The 23,180-nt window shown below is 38.9% G+C and overlaps 1 protein-coding gene across 2 annotated transcripts; it reads right to left on the bottom strand.

Moving 5' to 3' along the window:
• Nucleotides 1–616: 616 nt before the first annotated feature.
• Nucleotides 617–22,825, bottom strand: LOC144643603 (attractin-like protein 1). 2 transcript variants are annotated; one of them, XM_078502906.1, is made up of 26 exons: nt 22,597–22,825; nt 21,687–21,779; nt 20,186–20,305; nt 18,593–18,733; nt 17,590–17,777; nt 16,240–16,302; nt 15,118–15,223; nt 14,318–14,417; nt 13,226–13,451; nt 12,331–12,645; nt 11,535–11,619; nt 11,369–11,433; nt 10,459–10,545; nt 9,940–10,152; nt 8,956–9,144; nt 8,315–8,386; nt 8,085–8,150; nt 6,840–6,933; nt 6,590–6,639; nt 6,115–6,197; nt 5,061–5,145; nt 3,574–3,737; nt 3,372–3,433; nt 2,620–2,698; nt 2,427–2,504; nt 617–1,954 (listed from the first exon to the last, which is right to left on the bottom strand). In XM_078502906.1, exons 1-26 carry the CDS (start codon nt 22,776–22,778, stop codon nt 1,727–1,729), a joined length of 3,234 nt encoding a protein of 1,077 aa, XP_078359032.1. In that variant the 5' UTR covers nt 22,779–22,825; the 3' UTR covers nt 617–1,726. The 2 variants fall into 2 exon arrangements, with proteins under 2 accessions (XP_078359032.1, XP_078359033.1); XM_078502907.1 differs by having other exon boundaries at nt 3,574–3,734.
• Nucleotides 22,826–23,180: the final 355 nt, after the last annotated feature.

The raw sequence follows: 23,180 nt of genomic DNA, 5'->3' as shown, positions 1-23,180 counted from the left end.
TAAAAAGAAAATGTATATTAAATAATGTAATAAGTAATGTCTTGTAATTAGCATCGTAGGTAGTGTATGTATTTGTTAAGTAAGTAGTGTTCTTTGTGTGTCAATAAATAAATTAAAAAAAAAAAAAAAAAAAAAACGTCCTCTGACCACTGGCAGACTTGAAAAGAGGAGAATCAGAGGTCGAAGGTTCGAATCACACTTTATGGGAGTTATTCTTGCCTGCGTAGCTGGCGGGATTTGAGTGCGAGTGCTTGCTTTGAGACGGGCCGGCGAACGGCAAAGAGAGGGAACCGCCTAGAGTTATTATAGTTCTGGCTGTCTCTCGACGTTGCGTGACAGAGAGAGAGAGAGAGGACCAGAACTGGACTACCTTTTCCCGGGTGGAGATTTGAGTCTGGAAATTCGTCCCAGAAGCGGTTGTTTGCAGAACTTTAACTTCACTAGCTAAATTGCAAAGAATGCTTGATTTTGTGGCACTTGTAGCAGTCTTAGTTCAATTTTTAATAAGCCCCCCCCCCCCCCCCCTCATTTATTGACCTACCCTAGCCTTGGAGCGGGCTCTTCACTCGGTGATTTGGCTCTCCCAGCAAGTACTACCATATCGACTACCACTTAAATTATTTATTTATTTCTTTGTTTGGTTTATTTCTATATTTCTGTACAAAACTTTACAATATCGAGTCTATTCAATAAATTTTTCTGCGAAACATTAACTTATTTTCTTTCTTTTAAAAACAAAGCCATTAACATTTACATACTTATAAATAAAAGGATATTTCCTATTTTTTATCGCACAAAGACGTGATATAACATGCTTCTACTCTTTCAAAAAGCACATCACATATCACTATTTTCGTGATAAAATTTAAAATACACTTGCAATAAGCCTTATTTTTGCATCCTACCAACTTTACATTTTTCTTCTGTTTTCCAGCTATAGTTAAATTTAAATCTAAATCCGAAGGAAATTCTATGCCAAATGTTGCAATGATTTGGCTATACTTTTGGGAGCAAGGGGGTTTGTGGCAAAGCATTTGTCTTATAACAGAAGAGTATGACTCCTTTTAGTCATACATTAGCGTTTAGAAATAATAATTTCAATAAAAAATACTCACTTAAAATTTATCATAAAATTCTTAAATTACTTTCTCTATTTGCAGTTTATGAACGTGAACGACATATACATGCAGTTATCACGCCAGCCAAATCACTGCCGGCTAGGTAGGACGAGTGCCATTTTCGGCAAATCTTCGTTAACATCCTAATGTTTGGTGATCCTTGCTGTCCAATTAGAAATCGCACGAGCACTCCCGAGAGGTGTCACGTGAGTATGTCGCATCACGATTCGTCACGCTACTTAGCAACATCTCTGTTGCAAACCGTGGGCTCAGACAACACTAAGAAACCCAATTCTGGGCCCAGACCGAACGGGATGAATATTCTCATCCGGATGATATGTGGCTGCAGTGCTTAGTTCCTTGCCCCTGGTGGTAGAAAGGGCCGGATGTGGCTGCAGTATTGCTCGTTATATGCTTCCACGTCAGCGGAAACAAACCTACTCTTTTAAGGTTCGAAGTAATAACTTATGTTGCCTATGCAGTTCAAGCTACCTGGCACGTAAGGCAATTTACACGGGCGCTGACTTATTTAGCATTTTTTCGACACACTAACAAGCTTTTGGCCTGCAGCGGTTCGAGGACTCCAAGGCAGAGACATAACCCGCCAACTATACACAGGTCGAAGCACACCGCTTGGTAGTTCTTATACGTGTAGCTTTTCCCAAGGGGGTACTCCCTGCGTGGTCCCCGTGGGTTTCTAACACGCTCGCAAAACAAACACCACTTTGACCAATAGGAGCAAAGCCATCCTCGGTCCCAGGCAGTTGCATTAAAACTGTAAGGACAGCCGCTTTGTTGTTTTCACAGGTTTCCACAGCAATGGGTCCGGGATTAGACTGAAAACCAAGACAAAGAAAACAGTCAGTAGTTTAGAATTAGCTGTACTCTCCACTGGGTGTCAACACATGTTGACCGCCAACATAGCCGTTGCAATGATGTGGAATAATTTGCTTTTATTGTCCTCATCCACTAACGTTCGCAAGAAACAAAAGAGCGAGCAAGAGAGGTGTTTAAGTGGAATTCAAACAATACAAACCCTCGGCTCCAACTTCACACTCAGAAATTCCGTTCTCGGAGAATTGTTTTAATTTAGGGTACTCGTTAAACTGAGACAAAACAGTCCAACTATATTTTTGTGCTGAACTCGTAGGGCCTTTAGGTACGATCATAGAGTCGTCACCTTGAAATGTTTCATCGTTTGCCAAATTATTTAAGATGTCAGCTCAATGTTCTGAAGGCCTGACACATTTCAGGGGTTGCTCACAGTCATTTTTCAGCCATTTTCAAAACTTTAAAATGTATACCAACCTTGTTATGAAAATGGAGGAGAATGGACGTTTTTGCAAATGGACGACTGGCCATCTTCTGTCTCTCCTCACGTCTTTGCTATTAGAACGAGAAAACAAAATAATAAGTTGCAGATTCAAAAACTGAATCAACTCGCTACCAAAAATCGATCATCACAGAAAATTCTCTAATAGAAGAAGGATATATTTCTCACCCGATTCAGGATAAAGGTAATGTAGCGATTTCTCACTTTCCACACGATACCAGCGATGACAAGCAGCGATAGGAAACAGCTAAAACAAGGAAAAGAAAATCGAGTTATTACTAGAAAGAGGAAATCATCTTGTCCCACAAGTTGCTTCAAAGAATGCAAGAAGAAGACAAGGCAGAAAACCAGATGATCAACAATGATTTCTAAGTTTCCAAACAGATTTGATCCTGCCTCGTACCCAGACGCCTCTCACTTGTGTTTGGGGACATGGGCGAAAGGAAGAGAGACGTCGTCTCGCTCCCTTCCCTTCTCCTTCCCGTGGTCCCTCGCGCTTCGCGCTCGCTTTGTTCTCGCTTTGTTGCAGCAAGAAAATCGAGGCGCCTGAGGAGGAGGCTGGATTTGATCCCAGTCGCTCGTGCAAATTTTTTCTAATTGTAGAGAACATAGCGATTTTATGGTATACCGAAGTTCGGATATTTCGTCAATTAGAAAACCATTTCTTAACAAACATCTGATACTCTCAAGAAGTTTTAGTGGATATTCTGTGAAAATTTCGCTGTTGTCTGTAAACGAGCTCATAATTATTGTGATTTGTGAGGAGAAGGCTCGGCTACCAAATCAAGCCTGGTTTCCAAGCCCAAGAAAGTGATCCCCAAAAATAAATTTGCCCGCGCATCCCCATTCTCACGACTTACAAACTGGACAATTAATTTTATTATTTTGGCTGGACATTTTACGGAAACTTGTAGACCTACCCGAAAAACGTGAGGAAAAATTCTAGAAGATCAATGGTTTCTGGCTGTTGAGTTACGGTCACCTACAATAGGAAACACAGTTACATACGGTCAAACATGTGAAAGGCATATAAACTGTTACACGCATTTTATGTCAGAAGCGTATTGATGATGTTTACAAAGAGCAATAACCTTTTGCATATCATTTGGAAGCTGTACTTACTTTCAGAACGGCACTGTTGCCACCAGTATCAATGTCATAAATATAGCCTCGGAAACCAAACTTGTCTTCATGACCAAACTCGTACTCATGGTAAGGAAACACGGCCTCGAATGGAATCAGCTCGCGACTGTTCCTCACTTCCTCTCCTTCATCGGGGTTGTCTTCTGAAAAACAAGGCAGATTGAGAAGCATATACAAACATATTCCCATTGATTCATAACACTTTCTGACACTCCTTATGTACAATGAACATGGTACGGCTGTATCTCCCACAGAACACCATCTTGGAAGGAGATTAGAGATAATGCAACCACGACAGCGCATAGAATGACCTTACTGTTAAAGAGTTGGTAGGCTAATCCAAACTTATCCATTACTTTTACACAGTGCAATCTTTTCAATTTTTGACTTTTATTCAAAAATAGCTCCTTAGTTGTCGCAAAAGACATGTCCGGAGTATGTTTGATTGTCACACCAATCAGGTTAGAGGTACTATCCACTATGTACTATCAGAACCAATCAAATTGCAATTTATAAAGCCAAAGTTATCTGACGCAGAAAACAACCAAAACCAATCATAACTCGTCCGCACACGTTTTCCCGCGCTCCTTGCCGGCTACATGTACCTTATTGTTACTTATTTTCGCGGGCACTTAATTTCGCGAAAATGGAACGGCCATATTTCGCGGGACTTAAATTTCGCGATTTGGCCAAAAAATAAGATTACGGGAACTTAATTTCGCGAAAAGTGTCAAAATACTGGTCTACATTAACAAACAGTAAGTCTCAAAATTGGTCCAACTGATTTTAATTTTCCACTGCAACAGTTTCCAATGACATTGAACAAAACCATATAACAAAACAAAACTTTAAAAACAGTTTAACATGTTCCTTTGCAACAAAGTAGAGCTAGTTTGACGACTGTACCAAGGTAATTAAGTAGTAAACTGACGGCAACGTTGAATATTCATAACGAATTATATAGAAGGGTATTAAATTTCCCGCGTTATTTTTCGCGAGAACCTTTTTTCGCGGGTCTTAAATTTTGCGATTTTTTGAAAATCGCGAAAATTAAGTCCCGCTAAAATAAGTAACAATAAGGTATTTGCTTCGAGTTTTTATTGGTTCACTGGATTGTCTGTGTCCTTTCTGATTGGCCAGAGCGATTACTTTGGTTTTGGTTTTACGACTCTCAATTGAAGACAGCTCTAATTGGGCCAATCTGAACAGACTCAAACAACGCAACGAGCCAATCAGGACTCGATGCTGAAACTACAAACAGCGCCGAGCATGAGAAGGCACGTGTGAACCAAGGCAAGATTTCGTCTGGTTTAGTTCCTGATTGGTTGAAAAATATATAGCCAAATTGTCGTTATTGGTTCAAGTACTTCCGCAGAAGGTTTTCCAGACAATTGAGAAGCCCATTAAACGCTCAATACAAGCAAACATAATCAACTTTAAACCTACTCTTCCCCTGCTGTTCTCACCATAGAAAGTTGTTAGGTTGAGCCACGCCTTAGATCCCAGGCTATCTTCCGTCCATTCGATCGACAACTGCACACTGCGCTTTTCCTGTTAACAGAAGCAGACACATGTCTTGAGCAAACTGAAGCTTAATTTTTGCTAGCAACGCAACCATAAGTGCAAGCGAAAGAGTTCATGTAAACACTGAAAAACGAAAACGCAGGAAAATGGTTGACACTGTGCTCGGGCTTATGCCTATTCTTACATCAATACTGTAAAGCAAGACAAAGAGCGCAATTTTCAAAGCAAAGGTCTAATTAGTAGGCCACTTGAGGCCTAAAACTAAAATTTCTTTTTTGCATGCAGATCAAAGCATACAACTGAAAAAGTGCCCGGGAAGCTAAGGTATCTGTTGCACCATGCCTAAAAAGAAAAGTGTTGTTTCAGGATCTTGCAGCGTCTCCCATGTTTCCTCACCAAGTCACTCACAAAGAACAGAAGACAGTCTACAGTCAACAATCCCATTGGCGACCAGCCACACGGTAGTCGTTTTTGAGAGGTCTCACAAGTTGCAGTAACTCAGCTGTTTGAAGTTAAGACAATTAACATCTTTTGATGTATAGTCGCCAGAGGAAACAAAAGTGGCCGCTTGAGAGGGTCTCTCTAGAAAGTTCGACTGTAGTCGTGGAAACTTTGAAGGGTTTCCACCCTCACCTGCCAATTACTTGCCATCATCACTGCATGGCCTGTTGCTTAGCAACAAAGTGAGCGAGCGAGCGAGGGGGCGGTCGGCCGCCGGTCGGTCCATAGTTAGTAGAGGTGACCCCTTTACTAACTATGGTCTGTCGGTCAGTCAGTGAAAGTGAAGACTGAAAGAAAAGTTTAAAATACGAAAACAATACAGTATTAAAAGTTAAAAAAACATCCTAAAACATATGCATGTAAGAGATTAGCACGTCTGTTTAAAACCAGTTTTTTATCTCAACACTTTCTTTAACATGACAGTCATGACTTGAACCGACTAGGTAGCTATCTTGCTAAAACACTTATTTGTGAAAAACTATTTCAAGAACTTACCATGGTGGGAAAATACTCAAAATTAAAACTCTTGAATCCAGTCAAGTTAACTTCTTGTGGCGTCAACGAAACGAGAAATGAATCTGGGCAAAAAAAGAGAAACCTTTTGTTAGCATATTTTTTCTTGGTAGGCTCTATGCACTGATAGTTCTCTTATGACTACCAAAAACTCAAAACCAAACGCAAATAAAGAAAACAGCCAACCAGAATTCAAAGCAAAAATATGCACCCAGCATCAAGCGCGGGAAAACGTGCGTAAGTCAAGTCACAATCGGCTTTGTTTTTGCTTCTGATTGGTTGAAAAACTCAGCATTTTTGCTCTAATTGGTTAGAACAAGTTACATGTATTTTAAACCTAATAGAGAGCTTTTGAGCCTAATAGAGAGCTTAACAAATGCAAACCAAATAAACATAATCACTAGGCAAACGAAAACTACTCTTGAAGTCAAAATGAGTGATACCATTATTAACTTACAGTAACAACTGCCGCCATAAGCTGCATTTCCAGAGTAACCAGAGTCACACCTGTGGAGTAAACACAAAAAATGTCAGACCAGTTGAAAAGTAGGTAGTAATCGTGTTTTAAGCGGCACTCTGATCAGAAGAACTAGTAAAGGAAGCAGGAGGACTTCACGTCCTTGTAGAGCTTAAAACTTGGTAAACAGCATATCTACTGGTATGTGTAATGTTTGCCTAATCAAAGGCTAATCTTTGTAGGAACTTACTCGTCGCAGTTGCGACCTGTGACTCCCTTAGTAAGACACTGACAATCGCCTGTATCAGCAGCACAGAGTTTAGCATGTTCAGAACACTGACACGCTGAAATGAACAAAAACAGACAACTCATCATCATCATCATCATCATCATCATCATCATCATCATCATCATCATCATCATCATCATCATTAGAATCCTCCACGGTACATTTTCCCCTCGCCTATCACTCATCGTCATGATCATCATCATCATCGTCATCATCCTCATCATCATCATCATCATCATCATCATCACCATCAGCATGTCACCTTCACAGCAATTACTTGGATCGTCATGCAACGCTCTTTAATTTTAAGCATTCCGTGACTCCCCAAATGACAGCTGCAAAGGAGCCTGTCATCAGTGTTTATCAAAAATATATCACAAAACTACTAAGCATGCCATAAGTTCTAATTATAAGCCCTGGGCTTACTTTTGTTCAAAAGGATTTTGGGTGGACTTACTTTCAGAGGGGGGTGGAGGTACTTTTGATTTTCAAATATTCTGGGTGGGCTGTTTTCATGTAGGTGCATGCTAGAATACTGAATGGTAAAAATAAACTTAAAGATTAACACTAAAATGATGCACAGTTTCTAACCATACTCTTACGTCATAGACCACAAAACAAGCTATTTAAGAGAGGGCTTATAATCGGAGAAAGTTAGCTCTTTCTTCAAGAGCTAAGCACATGGGCTAAATTCGAGGAGGGGTCTTATAAATGAAAGAATTTCTACATGAAGGCGTACATTTTCGAGGCAGGGGCTTATTATCATGGAAAGTGTGAGAAAAATAACACATCAGAAACTGTTGGAGAGCAAACAAACAATCTAGTTTGCTACTGCTTTTACTGACTGATAGCCAAAGCAGAAAAATTTATAGTATTCTATGAAATGTCACGCTTGCGATTCTTTGTGACATTGAGAAATAACGTATGTTGCACTATGCGGACATAACTTACAGTCATAACCCCTTTGCTGCACATTTTTGCCCTTAAATTCTAGAGTATCAATGATGAGAAAGAAAAAGGAATTACTCTTCTCCTTTCCTTTTATTTCTTTTTATGTCCATCAGCTCTCCCCCCTCCCCAAGTACCCCGTCTACCTCCCAATCCCACTCCATAAGATTAAAAAAGTGGTTGACCCTGATAAACAAGCAACTTAGAGTGCACTGAATTGAGCAACCTGTTCTATATTTTAACAAGTGTTCAACAAACCTTCACATTTGCCTCCATTCCTGGGGTCTCCATAAAATCCTTTGGCGCACTGTTCACAGTGGGCTCCTGTGACAAAAACAGAGCAACTGTGAGTGTTTGAGGAAACTATCTTCATATTTAGCATTTATACCATGTATTGCGATATTGGGAGTAGAAACAATCGCAATCATTCATGTCTTTCTGTCCCAAAGACAATACATTGTCCATCAACTGCTATTGATCTATCTTACCAGTAGTGTTATCCTCGCATTCTCCACAGCTGTTTTCCTTCACACATTTACTGTGGCCATTACACTGACAAGCTGAAAAATCAACAAGAAATATCTACAGCATTAAAGCAGAATTAAATGTATGTGTTGTGGTTTAATTTTATCTCTGGTTTAAAATTTTTCAAACCAGTTTGATTTTTATTTTCCTTTGTTTCAGATTATGATAATGAATGTGAGACAATTATAGAAAATAAAAATCAAACTGCATGTTTGAAAAATTTTAAACAAATATAAAATTAAACCACAAATATGCATATACGACAGTCTCCAAGGAGGACCACTGTGTGACTACAAAGATCTCTAAAATAAACAACTGGGTCACTACTGTTGCCGCCAAATGGGACAACTGAGGCCTCAAAAGAAGACAATTTATTGCATGAGTACTGAAGCCTTCATATCATAGTCTGCAGAACAAACAGTTTATTGGTGTAAAGAGTGGAATGCTCGATGTATCATGCTTCGGGCTCGGCACCACTAACCACCTGTTCCGCAGGCTAAAGCCTCCAAGACAAATGACAGCATACCTCTTGCAGATCCCAAGCATGTTTGCAAGCATTTGCTTGACTATGGCAGCTAACTCACACTGCAAATTCTGCAATTACCTGGACAGTCTATGAAATTCCAATTTGACTTCGAACAGCTGCCAGTAAAATTTCCACTCCCTGGGAAAGGCCCATCTTTGCCGCCTTGCATGCACCTTCCCAAGCCAGTACCTGACCCATCATCGCACCAGCCACACCCAGGAAGCATGTGACAGTCACGGCACGACTTCATTCCCCAGCACTGTAGACCTGAAATTTTCAAGGAAATTATTTATCATCCTGGTTTGAACACCTACCAGTTAGTGTAATACACGTACCGGAAAGTCATGTTCCAAGCTGTCTGACGGTTCAGAACCAAAACAAAATAGAAACTTTGGCATAAAATCCTTCTCATGCCTAGCTATTCTCCCGAGTTACCAATTAATTGAGTTGTCTTTTCCTAATTTCCCACAATCTGAAAGCTTAACACTCTATGTTGAAAGGCAAGTAAAGAAAGGACAAGAGAAATAACAGTACCTTGAACATCAAAAAGGAGATTCCTACTATAAAATAATTATCAATCTACACAAACCTTTACAAGGTTACTTCTCAGTGTCAGTTTGTATGTTTAGTTTTGTATTATTTGTACTTGTTTCATAAAAAACACTGAGCAAGGGTCATGCGAGGTTGCTATGTTTGGTAGAGTTTACAAGGTAAGGTCTCAACTTTGTCTATTTGTCCATTCTCAGAAACATTCTGCTTCAACCTTCAAGACAGAAAGCTTCGTTTCTATTGCATTTGTATTTACGTGACGGTGAGGACTAGCCTGTGTCAGCTGTCTCCTATGAAAAGTGAAAAAGGACCCTTTTCACCATAAGGAAATAGGAGACGGTTGCATGCAGGCTACGAATGATAGGTGAAGGTGAAATTAATTTTGCGATGTGGACAAGAATGCTTTGCTATTATTCTACAAAATTCACCATTTACTTTCTCACGACTTGCTCCTGAAACAATGAAAGGATACTAATTGAAATATGAAAGAACTATTCAAGCAAGACAACTAACCAGAACATGTTCCAGTGCCTCGTTCCAGCAGCTGCATGCACTGTAGGTATGGAAAAGTGACCTCAAAAGCTGCCTTAGACACGCACTGGTTATGAGACTCGCACCACATGCAACCATCATCAGTATCTTCATCATCATCTTCACGTAAGCAATCTTTACACGTCTGTCTTAAATGGCAGCGATCCACTTGAGGGTTGTGTGATGTACAAATGTCTAAAATGCAAAGGACCACACTAAATTGTAACATGAATTGTGACTTCCAGTGATATTTGAAAGTATATAACAGATTTCTTTGTAAACTAGTGCAACAGCTGTATAATCAGACGGAAAGTGCTGTTGCTCATTATCTTGTTACTGCAAGTTTCCTCATGTTAACATACGGTTACAAGAAATCAATTGTGGCGAATCACAAAAAGGAATAACGCAACGAACCAGTCACAACTCGAAAGAAACTTGCAAGCCGATGCACCAAGTGCAAGAAAACTAAAACTAAAATACCTTTCTATTGTATGTACGTACCATTCGGTGACAACAGTGTTGTAAAAGCAGCAGGTGGAGGGACTGGCTTAAAGCAGTTAAGTGAAGAGCTTGGTGACATGCAGTCTCCTGCACAAAAAGTAAAAACAATTCCGACTCAATTGTAAACTGAAATGTTGAAGCTTAACGTGGAAAAATTTCAGTAATTAAAAAATACCATCTGTATTCTGGCCTGACTAGTCTCATAAAAGGTCAGCTTCGAGCCAAAGTGGCGCATACTTCCGGAGCTTATCCCGGTTTCCTTAGCATTAAGCAGCTAGGAGTATTTCTACTCCCCCCTGGATGGGATGCTAGTCCATCGCAGGGAACCCCCTAGCATTATTTCGCCGGTACCCATTTATACACCTGGGTGGAGAGAGGCACTATGAGAGTAAAGTGTCTTGCCCAAGAACACAACACAGGTGACCCCGGCCAGGGCTCGAACCCGGAACGCTCGCTCCGGAGTCCGGCGCGCTAACCATTAGGCCACCGCGCCTCCCAGACTAGTCTCATAGCTGGGGATGTAAAGCAAAGGATTGATCTGTTTTGTAGATGGGTGCAAATCCCATAGTCAAAAGAGCTCAAAGATTTTCCCTTCGCTTCCTGAATTTGGGACCACCGAACACAAATCCATTCATTGTCAGGAAGGAGGAGTTTAACCCAGGACACCACTGTTTGTCACCTTCTCCAAGCCTCAAAGCTTGGTTAATTAAGAGATTTATTACATGGCACAACTTGTGATTGAATTAAAAGCTCAATCTGCAACAGGAAAATTATGGGAAGAACAGTAGGGCTCCGACATCAAATCAATTTTCTATCAGTTCCACTTCCTTACAAAAGTGAGCCCTGAAATACACCAAATTTAACAAAAAAATAAACGTAAGCTAATTAGAAACAAACAAAATAGACTTACCAAGACTATATTGAAGAAACGAGTTAAACATTTGTCCTTGATACCCACCAAAGGCATACATGATGCTACGAAAATTAAAAATTTTATTTACAGTTTTATTTTACAATACATACATTATCAAACCTCAATGAATCTAATTACATGTCAATCTTAAGACATTCTTTACCTGTTAGCTGCTACAGCTGAGTGTCCATAGCGGGATGCAGTCTTTGGTACAACAGAATCACTTGGAAGCTTCCACTTATTGTTCTCTAATGATAACAATCAACGTTGCCTGCTCAGTTCAGGATTTTTATACATTTACTCTAGTGCAACCCATACTTGTAATTAAACCTATTTACTTGGCTTCATTTTCAAATGTTTATATTGGATGCTTTGCATTTGTTCACTACGTTAGGCAAATTAAGGGTTGTTGAATGGTAAATGCAAGACTTTGCGAGACTGCAAGACTGTTATCTTTTCTGCGAGCCCGAGACCTTTTTCCTTCAAAAGAAATCGAGACTCTGAGAAGGCGTCAAAGAAAAATTTGAGACAACGAGACCCCTGAAATTTGGCTGAAATTCTGCAAGACTTGCCTTTTTTAAAGGACCATTCACCACCCCCAAAAATTAACTCTATTTCTCATAATTTGACAATTGTCTGGTGACTTTTTTTTGGAATGCTCACAGTCTGTGGAAATTGTCAGTGGGACATTCTAACAGAATGCTAGGGGTAACCCTGCAATAGACTAGCAGTAACAATACTTCAAGAAGCTTTATGCTACAGAATTTGGAGTTAACCACCTTAAGTGTTGAGAGCTATAAGCCACTTTGGCTTAAAAGGCTTCACTTTTTTGGGTATCTTCACCAGTATTTGAACTTAATAATATAAACTTAAGCAATTATCCAGAAAGATGACTGGATGTTCTAAATTAAAAAAAAATCAGGAAACAGTATTTTCTAGGGGGATATGCAAACACTCACCAATGTCAAACACCATGAGATGTCGAGACACCATTCCACTGTCCCCTCTACCACCAAACACAATCATCGTGCTACCAACGACAACCGCAGAATGAAGAAACCTTGGGACACTACTAGAATGCTGAAAATGCCATCCTTTACTCTTGGGATGGTAGAAAAATGTGTCGCTGGATGTTCTGAAACAGGTGCTGTTTAGCATTCTGTATCCTCCATGTACGTAGATACGTCCTGTGTCTGGGTGAAGCACGCTGCTGTGTCCAAATGTTGGTCTTATGTTACTTGGTGCATTTTGAACTGTTCTCCACACCTTGTTCTCTAATTAATAAAAAGATACATTATTAAAACAAAGTTGTCATGCCTTTTGTACATGTGAATGTGAACATTCCATCCTCAACTGGGATGCTTACCAGTCTTACCATTTGCAGTGAATAGACCAGTTGGAATAACTGTTGAATAATGATTTAACTATTTTTTTTTCCAAAATCAGCCAACCGGCTAAACAAGATGGTGCTTACCATTTATAAGTCAGTTTCTGGTTATAGTTATTGTTTTCCCTTGATGGGAGACTGGAAACAGAAGTTCTAAATGAACAAATGGTACAGAATTTCACGATGGTTCTTATTAACCAAAAAACCTTAAAAATGTACTGTTGTCCCCAATTTTCAAACAGATTTTCCAGATAATTACTGTTCTATTTGCTGTCCAACTTAAATGTCCGGAATTTGTGGTAAATGGTAAGCACCCCTAGTCCTTTGTCCCTCTGTACATGTACTGCTAACTTCAGAAATTGTATTCTTAAGCAAGTTTTGAAAAAAAAATGGTCACTTTTAGTTTAAAAATTAAAAGTTGACTTGAAATGAATAAACCTTGTACAGTGTACAAGTCATGTGCTTACCAAGCCCAAACACCTGGATTAAGTTTGTAACTCCCTTTTCTGGACTATATCCAAACAAAACAATCATGTCATTTCCAACAACAGTGGCTGTGTGTCCTGTGACTCCCACTGGTTTGTCCACAGGGTTCCTGATCAGAGTCCACTTTCTTGATGTCGTGTTGAATGTCCATGTCTCATTAGAAACATTTCCAGTCTCGCAAGTTCCACCAAACAGGATCAAAGCATTCTAAAACAAGCAATACAGCTTAAAGTTTAGATATATTTGTGACAATATGCATGAAGTATTTACCTCTAAAGTTATTGTACTGCTGATTTGTTAGAGTGTGGGCTCAAGTGACATATTGACAGTTGTATTGTACACATGGCCGTAATTAAAGGATTTTGTTGAGTTCTACCATTGTCCATGGTCCTTTGAAGGCTTAAGGATAATTTTATCACAGATATAGTGTCAGTGACATGGCAAATTGTTACAACAGGAACCCAATATGGCTTGTTATATTTCACCACTCAATTCTCTCCAATTCTGATTGGTTCAAATAGATCACGTGACGTGATAGTGTTCACCCGCGGAGGGCACTATCAGCTCTAAAGCTCTGAAGCTGCTCCGGAGAAATTTTTTTTAACTTTGCAAAGTTGTATCTTTTCATGCTGATCATAATTTATTCAATAATGATAATTAGCATAACCACACTGACCTACTATTGGTAATCGCGCAATCTGATTGGCTAAATGGCTAGAGAGGTGCCTACTATCGATCCGTAGAAGGCTCTCAGAGCGCGCGCTTTGTCTTCGCTGAATTTTATCAATCAAAACTTTCAATAAATCAATTCTAGCGATATTCTAAGTTTAATAGATCGGTCAGTGGGTTATGCTAACACAATAGACGGCTCACTCTTGGTTTCTACCGGCATTTGATAGTTGACTCGGGGCTTCGCCCCTCGCCAACTATCAGCCGACAGAAACCTCCAGCTCGCCGTCTAACTGTTAAATGGGGGTCACTGGCTCTTTTATGGAAAGTGGAAAGTGCTGGAAACCATTGTGAGCCTCCTTAAACAATATGGAATACAAAAAAGAAATTAATATTGCACCTACATCAAATGCCACTAATGAATGTCCATATCTTGCTGATGGTCCTTGATGTTTTTTGCTAGAAGCTTGGATAATCTCCCACATGTTCTCTTTAATGCTATACCTAAAAAAACACCACTGAATTTTAACAACCATAACTTAATATATACTGTATGCTACAGCAATAAAACCCATGCTATGAAGAATGCAGCTAATCAGAAGGATACAAAGTAATTCCCACATGTTATACCTGCCAACTCTCACGCCTTGGGCGTGAGTCTCACGCCTGCGAGTTGAAAACTTCGATCTCACGCCAACTCACGCTTACGAACCAAAACCTCACGCCTGGCCAAAAAATGTGAGTTATTACCACCACAAACGAACACTTTCCACAAAAATGTAAACTCAAACCAATGTGAGAAACGAAAACTCCATGTAAAATGAGTAAATGGCGATACTTTCCCCGAAATCACAGAGTTTTGAGGGAATGAGGTCGGGTTTAGCAAAACACGTCCACGCACTGGGATCAGGATATGTTCGGAACGTCTTCGCAAAACTTCGGATGTCTTCGGAAAACTTCGGACATTGTCATCGTCTTCGGAAATCTTGGCACTCGCAGGATAAAAATCTCACGCCTTTGACCCAGAAAAAGTTGGCAGGAATAACATGTATGGATAACATTCTTAAAACTATACTTTTCCTGGTTTTCATTATGGTATTCTGAAGGTAGGTGAACTATTACATGCATTACGTTAAGTACCAGAAATTTCATCAAGTGGTCAGCAAATGTACATTAATTTTTATAACAAACTGATTTCAAGTACCTTGCTAATGTATCCAGGGGCCCTTTTGATAAAGATAATCCACCAAACATCCATAAATAATTTCCAATCACCGCCATTGCATGAGAAGCAACACCACCTAAAAGGTCTAGGAAACAATAAATTAATGAATTAATTAATCAAAAAATAAATAAATGATGACCAAGTAAATTAATTTAAACCTTCCTCTACAGCAGATGATGTCCTTTATTTTTTGACAAATTGTCAATGCCCATATATGGTCAGGATGTCCTTATTATGTTACCCACACGTAACATAATAAGTTAACAGTTACATAATATAACAGTTACCTTATTACATTAAATTTTCGCGACACGTTAATTTCGCGAATTTCGCGACTCCAAAAAAAACGCGAAATTAAAGTGACGCGAATAATAAGTGTCGCGAACATAACATGAAGCGAAAATTAAGTGGCTTGCGGTCAATAATTAAGAAAAAATAAGTATAGTGCAACTGAAGGAAGGAATTATCAATCTAAATGGATGTTGTCGTCAATTTACTCAAGAACAATAACTCATGCACATACACTAAAGCATAACCTACTTGTAGACATTAACTTCTCTGTTATAGCTATTGCTGAGATTTAGTCCCACCCTTGCTTTTTTGTTAATTTTGACGTTATTTTTTCATTAATGAAGTCGTTTTTATTTAATTCAAGGGCATGTAAAATAATATTGCCAAGGAAATGTCAATTATGTCATACTCAAAAACGCGAAATTAAAGTGATTCAAAATACAAAATTTTCGCATAATCACGAAATTTAAGTGTCGCAAAATATGCGCACCTCAAAATCGCGAAATTAACGTGTCGCGAAAAATTTCATGTAGTAAGGTACATAATCCTGCAATATACACTATTAGTCTGCCAGGATTCATTTGATGTCTCGTACAGTGCTGCATATAGCCACAGTTTTATATCTAACTTAAAAGGGTAGTTTGTTGACATTTTTTTTGAACAAAACAATTATGCTGCTTCATTGGCTACCGGTAAGTATCAGGTGGTATTTGGTGCGATTTTTCCCTTGGAAAAAAGTATGCTAAAAAGTAGTAAGAATAGTTTACACAGCTGTATGATCACTGTTCATGTAATGTGCATTTTCTATACCTTGGTTATTTGCTACAAGTGAGCTCCAATAACTCCTTTTGTCAGAGATGTTACAAGATTCTCCTGCAACATACAAAATGTACAGTACATTACCAGTACAGTACTAGAGTTAATTTTTAGCCCTAAACACTTTGACTCACAGTACCAGAGTTTGAGTTAGTACCAGTAAAGGTCTGGGCAACCTTTCAAAAACTGCCAGGGTAATCTGTACTGGACAAGCATTGTGGGGCTGAATGGTAAAAGGTAAAGCCTGTGTCCAAGCCAAGTGGCCCATAAAGCCAGAGCTTATCCCAGTTTCTGTAGCATGAAGTGACTAAGAGTAAGCTAGTATTACTACTCCCCCCTGGATGGGATGCCAGTCCATCGCAGGGTTACCCCTCAGCAGTAAAATTAATTTGTCGGTACCCATAAATACACCTGGGTGGAGAGAGGCACTGTGAGAGTAAAGTGTCTTGCCCAAGAACACAACGTAGCTCCCCAGCCAGGGCTTGAATCTGGGTCGTTCAACTCAGAGTGGAGCCTGTTACCATTAGGCCACTGCGCCTCCCACAACTGTGGGGCTGAACAGCAACTGAATACTTAAAGTTCCTTTATGTAACCACTGACAGAAAATGCTGGCAGTGGTGAGCCGGTGTCTCACATTTGCAGACTGTAGACTAAGTGTATATAATTATTGTGTTACCATTCCCATAAACAGGCTAACCATAGTATCTATACCTGCCAACTTTTTTGGGTCAAAGGCGTGAGATTTTTATCCTGAGAGTGCTGGGATTTTCAAAGACGATACGACCATGCCCGACGTTTTCCGAAGATGTCCGAAGTATTCAGAAGTATGTTCCGAACATATCCCGATACCAGTGTGTGGGGGTGTTTTGCTAAACACGACCTTGTTCCCAATGCTTTTATTGTCAAAACTCTGAGATTTTAGGCAAAGTATCATTATTTACTCATTTTACATGGAGTTTTCATTTCTCACATTGTTTTGAGTTCACATATTTTTGGAAAGTGTGAGCACTTAATTATGGTTGTAATAACTCAGAGATTTTCAACAGGCGTAAGAAATTGGTGTGTAAGCGTGAGGGATCGCAGTTTTCAACTCGCAGGTGTGAGACTCACAACCTAAGGCGTGAGAGTTGGCAGGTATATGTTACCATTCCCATAAACAGGCTAACCATAGTGCTATTCAAGCTAACTGGAGTGAAAGTCTGCAATCGTCCAATGTCAGAAACCTGTGATGAGCCACCTGGCCTCCTAAAATCCAGCAGATTGGAACAGAAGGATTATAATATTAGATCAATACTTATATTATAACAACCAAAAATGATAAATAAACATTTCCACCACACAAACCTGTAAACCCATTGGTACAGTTACACTTCCTTGTCTCGGTATCGCATGAGTTGTCATCACACACAACATGGCAGGTTGGTTTGCTACAATTACTCGATGTCCACCCACCATCGCACTCACACATTTGACCTGACTGCTTAGTACACAAGCCATGACTGCCACAGTTTATGGAGCACTCCTTTTCAAAACTACAAATTAATTAAGAATGACTAAATGATTGTGAGAAGTTAGCTAAAATTATTGGCAATTGAAAGCAACTTTGGCCACTTTATTATTTTAATATTATATACAGTTTGTGTTTAAAGCTAGAAGCTTAAGGGATGTGTGTATGAAAGAATTTTAAACAAACATGCATCAGCCAAATTAAAGCCAGTATAGCCAAGCCTGCTTCATTATAAATACCTACGCCTTTTCAGGAAAAAATCAGAAGTTGCATGGAAGCGAGGCCTAAGGGCCGTTGGCAGCTAAATATTCTAAAGTTTTTATTTGCGTGTGGGGCATAAGCATCTTGATCCTAAGTTCAAAAGTTTAAAAAGAAGAAATTCAGGTTCTAGCAGGCTAGATAAGAAATTTTAACAGCTTAGTGGTAAGATTTTGTCGTCGACTCAAAATGCCCCACACGCTAATAAAATCTTTCTGTTTACTTTTAGCCGCTGAGGGTCCTCAGGCCTCGCTTCCATGCAACTTCCAGTTTTTTTTCCTGAAAAGGGGTATTGAAAGAAATTGGTGACATTCCAAAGAAGACTGAGAAGCGCAAATCCACGAAAAATTGTCTTTACTTGTAACAGGCAGGAAACATCTTTTAACAACTTTCAATTTGCTAACAAGTCATTGTGAAAAACATATTTCTTCTTTGGTTCAATGCAGTTCTAGATTTTGCATCTTACAACAACTAAACTTGTTCAGTTTCTGAAGAAAATACTATTGATGAATTTGATCTGGGACAAGTTATTTTTGTCACATGCTCAGCAACCCGGTGATAGTTATCTTTATAATAAAATACCTGTAAGTGATATTAAACCAGCAATCTTTGCCTTTTGATTCCTCTTCTTTTCCTGTGAGAACAATAAATGCTGAGCCAGAATTTGCTCTCAGTTGAAGAAGTGGTTCAGCCTTTGTTCTAGTTCCAGCTGTTAGGATGTCACTGAAATTTACAATAGAATAAGTGATTTTTGTTAACCCTTTTAGCACAATGGCAATAAACTTATACTGGATAAGATTCACTTGATATTTATTTAGTAATTAAATTTAGTACGTATTTATTTATAGATGAGCCTGGTCAATGTATTTTGACCAATTATTTCATATTGAATGATAGTGTATTCCTGATATTTGTATTGATATAGTCTTGAAGATGTTCAGCAGCCAATCACACAGTTAACTAAGAGGTATACTAAATTACAGACACCTCAACATGCAATATTACAAACAACATTTGTGGTTTTCACAAAATGATATATCAACCTTATTGCTGGTAAATAAAATGGAAATTTAACTTCAGTTAGTACCTCATGCCTTAATTAGTAAATTATCCTTACTTAAAACATCTTCACTTTTAGTGCTGGCATAAACTTATTAAACAAGATCAGATAGACAGTAAGTATATTTATACGAGTTATTGACCAAGCTTGTTTGGTACATTTTAGATGGCTGCATGTTGACCAAGTTCTCTTTTGTACATTTGTACAAAATCACACACACAAACACAAACACAAACACAAAAGAATGAGGCAAAAATCCAGCCATCGTGTTCGGCAAGTTTGGTTTATAAAGGATTTATAATATGGCATAAAGAACACCATTTTTCTTGCATTATGCTGAATGCAATCCTGAGCAGTCTACATACCACAAAATTTCAAAAATAAGCTCTAGGCTTATATTTGCTCACTTGTCCCTATCATGTGGGCTATTTCCGGAGAGGGCTAAATTATATACAGGGGTGGGGGGCTTAATTTTAGATGGAAATTTGCATTTCAAAAATCCTTTCATTACTTTTCATTATTTTGGTGTCTGAAATTTCTTGGTGCAACACGAATACCACTTACAGGTCTCTGAGCCTCCTCTAACAATGTAAAATACAAAACAAGCTCTATCACAGGGCTTATATCTTACTTAAAACACGCCCAGACCCATGGGCTTATATTTGGGAGGGCTTATTTTCATACGGACTTTAATTTGTGCCCGAGATATAGTGGACTTTTTTTTTTTAGGCGGGAGGTGGGGCTGGGGCTAATAGAATCTACTTTAGAAGAGGCACAGGTTATAGCATTCTTTTTTACAATAGTTGCTAGTATCAAATAAAATTATTCCAGATTTTTCATTACTCAATGCCCATCAAGGATGTCGTAAAAATGTCCAATTTATCAAAAAAGACTGAATGTACAGTACAGTATTCAGTATCAAATTTAAAACTAACATTTATATGTTATGGTTCAATTTTACCCTTGATGCAGTTCCTTTGTTTAATATTTATTAATTATCATATAATTATCACCAATAATAAGAACAAAGGAAAAATACAAATAAACTAAGGTTAAAATTGAACCACAACTTAAATACACTGAAAAATTTATTCTACAGATAGCAAAGGACCCACCTAACAATAGCAAGAAGTGGTGACTGGACTGAGCTGCCATCATAGATAATCAACCTTCTTTTACCACAAGGACCAGAGAATGAATTTATTTTCAGTATCACAGATCTATTATTTCTGGGTCTGAAAAAGTTACAAATAAAGGCAACTGTTAGTAAGAGAATTAAAAACAACTTAGAAAGGTGTCTTCTCTTGCCGTCCTTTGTGCTTTTTTGCCTGTGGTAGCGCGGCCCCCCGGGCCAGTCCCATTGGGGCCGGCCGCCCGTCTCCCCCTCGTCTCCCCATCATCATTCCTTTCACTTGTCTCATTCTCTCTCGACCCGCCCCGCCCCGCCGGACTCGCGGTCATCCTCCCCGTCTCCTACTCCATCACGGGGCTCGGGGGTCGGACCTCCCCCCCCCCGGCGCCCCCTCTCCCCGTGGGCCATCTTCCTCCCCCTTCCCCTCACATAAGCACCATTGATCGGCCATACGGTCCACTATAAGTGATTGTTCCAAGTGTATGTATAATGGTCAGTGTGTTATGCAGAGCAGACCATACATATATATTAGTATAATTTCAGAGGTGACTATAAGAATTGAAGCATTCTGATTGGTCGAGAAGCTCAGCTTATGAGGCTATATTCACCCCGCGCGAGGTGATTATAGCTTTGAAGGCTTGGTTACTTAGCCGTGCCACCTTTGACATCCAGGCAAGTAAGCAATAATGGCCGCTTTTGCTAAATGAAAATTTCTTTGATATTTTGAAAGAAACCAATCCAAGACATGGGTTTTTTAAACGTTGGGAATTTTGAAAAATGACTACCAAGAAGGCTTTTGTTTTGAAAATAGTTTCAAGAGATGGTTCTCAAGGCATTAGAAATGATTGTAAACACGGCGGTTTTGGCCATCGATGAGAAACTCGGTCAGATCAATTGAGCAAACATTATCTAGTTCTCTTCTCACCGGAGCTTCTCATTTTCTAGAGGATTCGCACATTCGCTTAGAAGTCATCAACAATCATACAAAGGTACCGGTCATCTATCTTTCTCATAGTGTTTGTTTTGTTCCGTTTTATTGCTTTAATTAACTAAATAAATTCTGATTGCAATCGATGAATTAAACTGGTTTACACCGTATGCAAGCGAACACTTGTGTTTGCGGTTTTCTTGTTTGCTATCGTTATTTTTTTTAGTTCTTGATGATCACCTCTAAAAATTATACTAAAACAATTATTCGCCTCAGGCTCAGTGATAATTGTTGAATAATCACTTTGCCTTCGGCGAATAATTGTTAAATATTGGTTTAAAGGTAAAGTGTATTCTAAAATTAGGGATCAGAGGGGATCGGAGCAGCCAGATAGGTCATTGGTGACGCAAGGGGGGTGGGTGGAAGAGAAGAGATGGGAGGCATTTTGGTTTATTTTTGTCTGGTGAGTACCTTCAGGGGGTCTTATTTCTACCTCCTCAAATACCAAGTCAGAGCTCTTTTTATTAAATAATATAAAAAAGTTTTTTTTGCTTACTCATCTGTCTCAATAAGCCAAGCACACTTGGTTGGTAAAGAGTATTTGTCTTTCCCCTCTGTTATTTCAAGTTTACTATCTGATTCTCCACGCCTAGAGAAAGATAACATGAAAGCATCAAAGATTACTGGTACATTTTAATTTGTAAAATAGCTTTTGAAACCTATCAATTGAAATATCTTCCATTACACGTGAAAAGCATGTGATCCTTCACATTTTAGATCACCCTTAGTCACCTTTGCCAGAAGGTGAGAAGACTTCAACTCAAAAAGTGGAGAGTCTTCAAATAATCAAATTAAATTTTAACAAGCAACAGTATACGAATCCTTTGTTGTATAGCCCACAAGGGTATACATGTATAACAAACAATTTTTTATTGGACAAAACGTCTTTTCTTTAATGGACTTGTTTTCTAAATTCAGTGATAATTTGTGCAAGCAGCATTTGTCTTGCATAAAAAAAAAAACAGCTGTCTTATAAACTGGAATGGCATATGGAAATTATACATAAGCTTACAATGTAAGCTCATAGTTAGTAACCAGACATTATATATACACCACGGCCTTTGCGTCGCAAGATAAGCGTTTTTTTTTTTCTTTTTTTGCCGATCAAAAGATTAAATTCTAACATTATTTCAAAACACTTCTTTAAATACATTTCGAGCCACGGATCTTTAACACATAAGCTTAATTTTCCTGAATTTTCGCACGACGTTTGATGGAAATTTCATCGAAATATTTATAATATGAAACTCGCCATTTCGCTATTGAAGCTATTCGATCGATAGGGACCCACGAAATACGAAAAGCAAGTTGCACCTTGCGTCTATTAGTCCTACTATTCTTAAAAAATTTTATTGATTTTCAGCACAGCTGAAAAACAGATGATAAACTACAGCCAAAAAGCTAACCTTTCACGGCAGAACTGACATAGGTCGCCCCACCAGTTCGCGTTGCAAACGCAGAAAAATCCACCATTACAAACGCCGTTGATACAGTCAAGATTCCGTGTACATTTGCTTGATTCACAAAGAATACTTTCCGTGAGTATGATTACAAAACAAAGCCACCAAGCATTCATTCTTTTCCACATTCATCAAGTCATTGTGCCGAACTGTTGTGGCTGGCTAGACCATCAACTCTGTCAACCAAGGCCCCAGGGGGAATGGACACAAAGGACCGTTTTACAATTTCCTCTCCAGGTACCTATCAAACGAGGGCTGTTCATTTTGCGGTGGAAAGCGCGCGAAATCATAATGCGACAACACTAGAGTCAACAATATGGAAAATGTGAAATGATTTTTTTGTTCTTTTCTCTTACTCACTTCAATATCGACGACAATAACAACAAAAATACTAAAAATAAATTAATTATCATAGTATTTACACTTTTTCTATGGCGATCGATATCATATTCTCTTGAGAGTTGCATCTTGACGAAAATCCCATATTTTGACATAAAAATAGAGTGAGGATTTTAAAAGCGCTTTTTATT

This window comes from Oculina patagonica, chromosome 2 (assembly GCF_052425735.1).
Source record: "Oculina patagonica isolate OP01 chromosome 2, crgOcupat, whole genome shotgun sequence".
Taxonomy (NCBI): domain Eukaryota; kingdom Metazoa; phylum Cnidaria; class Anthozoa; order Scleractinia; family Oculinidae; genus Oculina; species Oculina patagonica.
The sequence above is the reverse complement of the archived record's forward strand: the minus strand, read 5'-3'. Positions and strand labels throughout refer to the sequence as shown.

What these genes read in the sequence shown, in the direction of transcription:
- LOC144643603 (XM_078502906.1), bottom strand. Translation starts at nt 22,778, where the DNA reads ATGTGGAAAAGAATGAATGCTTGGTGGCTTTGTTTTGTAATCATACTC. An exon ending in ATGCGAGGATAACACTACTG is followed by an intron (nt 8,151 to 8,314) that starts GTAAGATAGATC and finishes TTTTTGTCACAG; the next exon opens with GAGCCCACTGTGAACAGTGC. An exon ending in CAACCTAACAACTTTCTATG is followed by an intron (nt 3,738 to 5,060) that starts GTGAGAACAGCA and finishes CTTGTTTTTCAG; the next exon opens with AAGACAACCCCGATGAAGGA.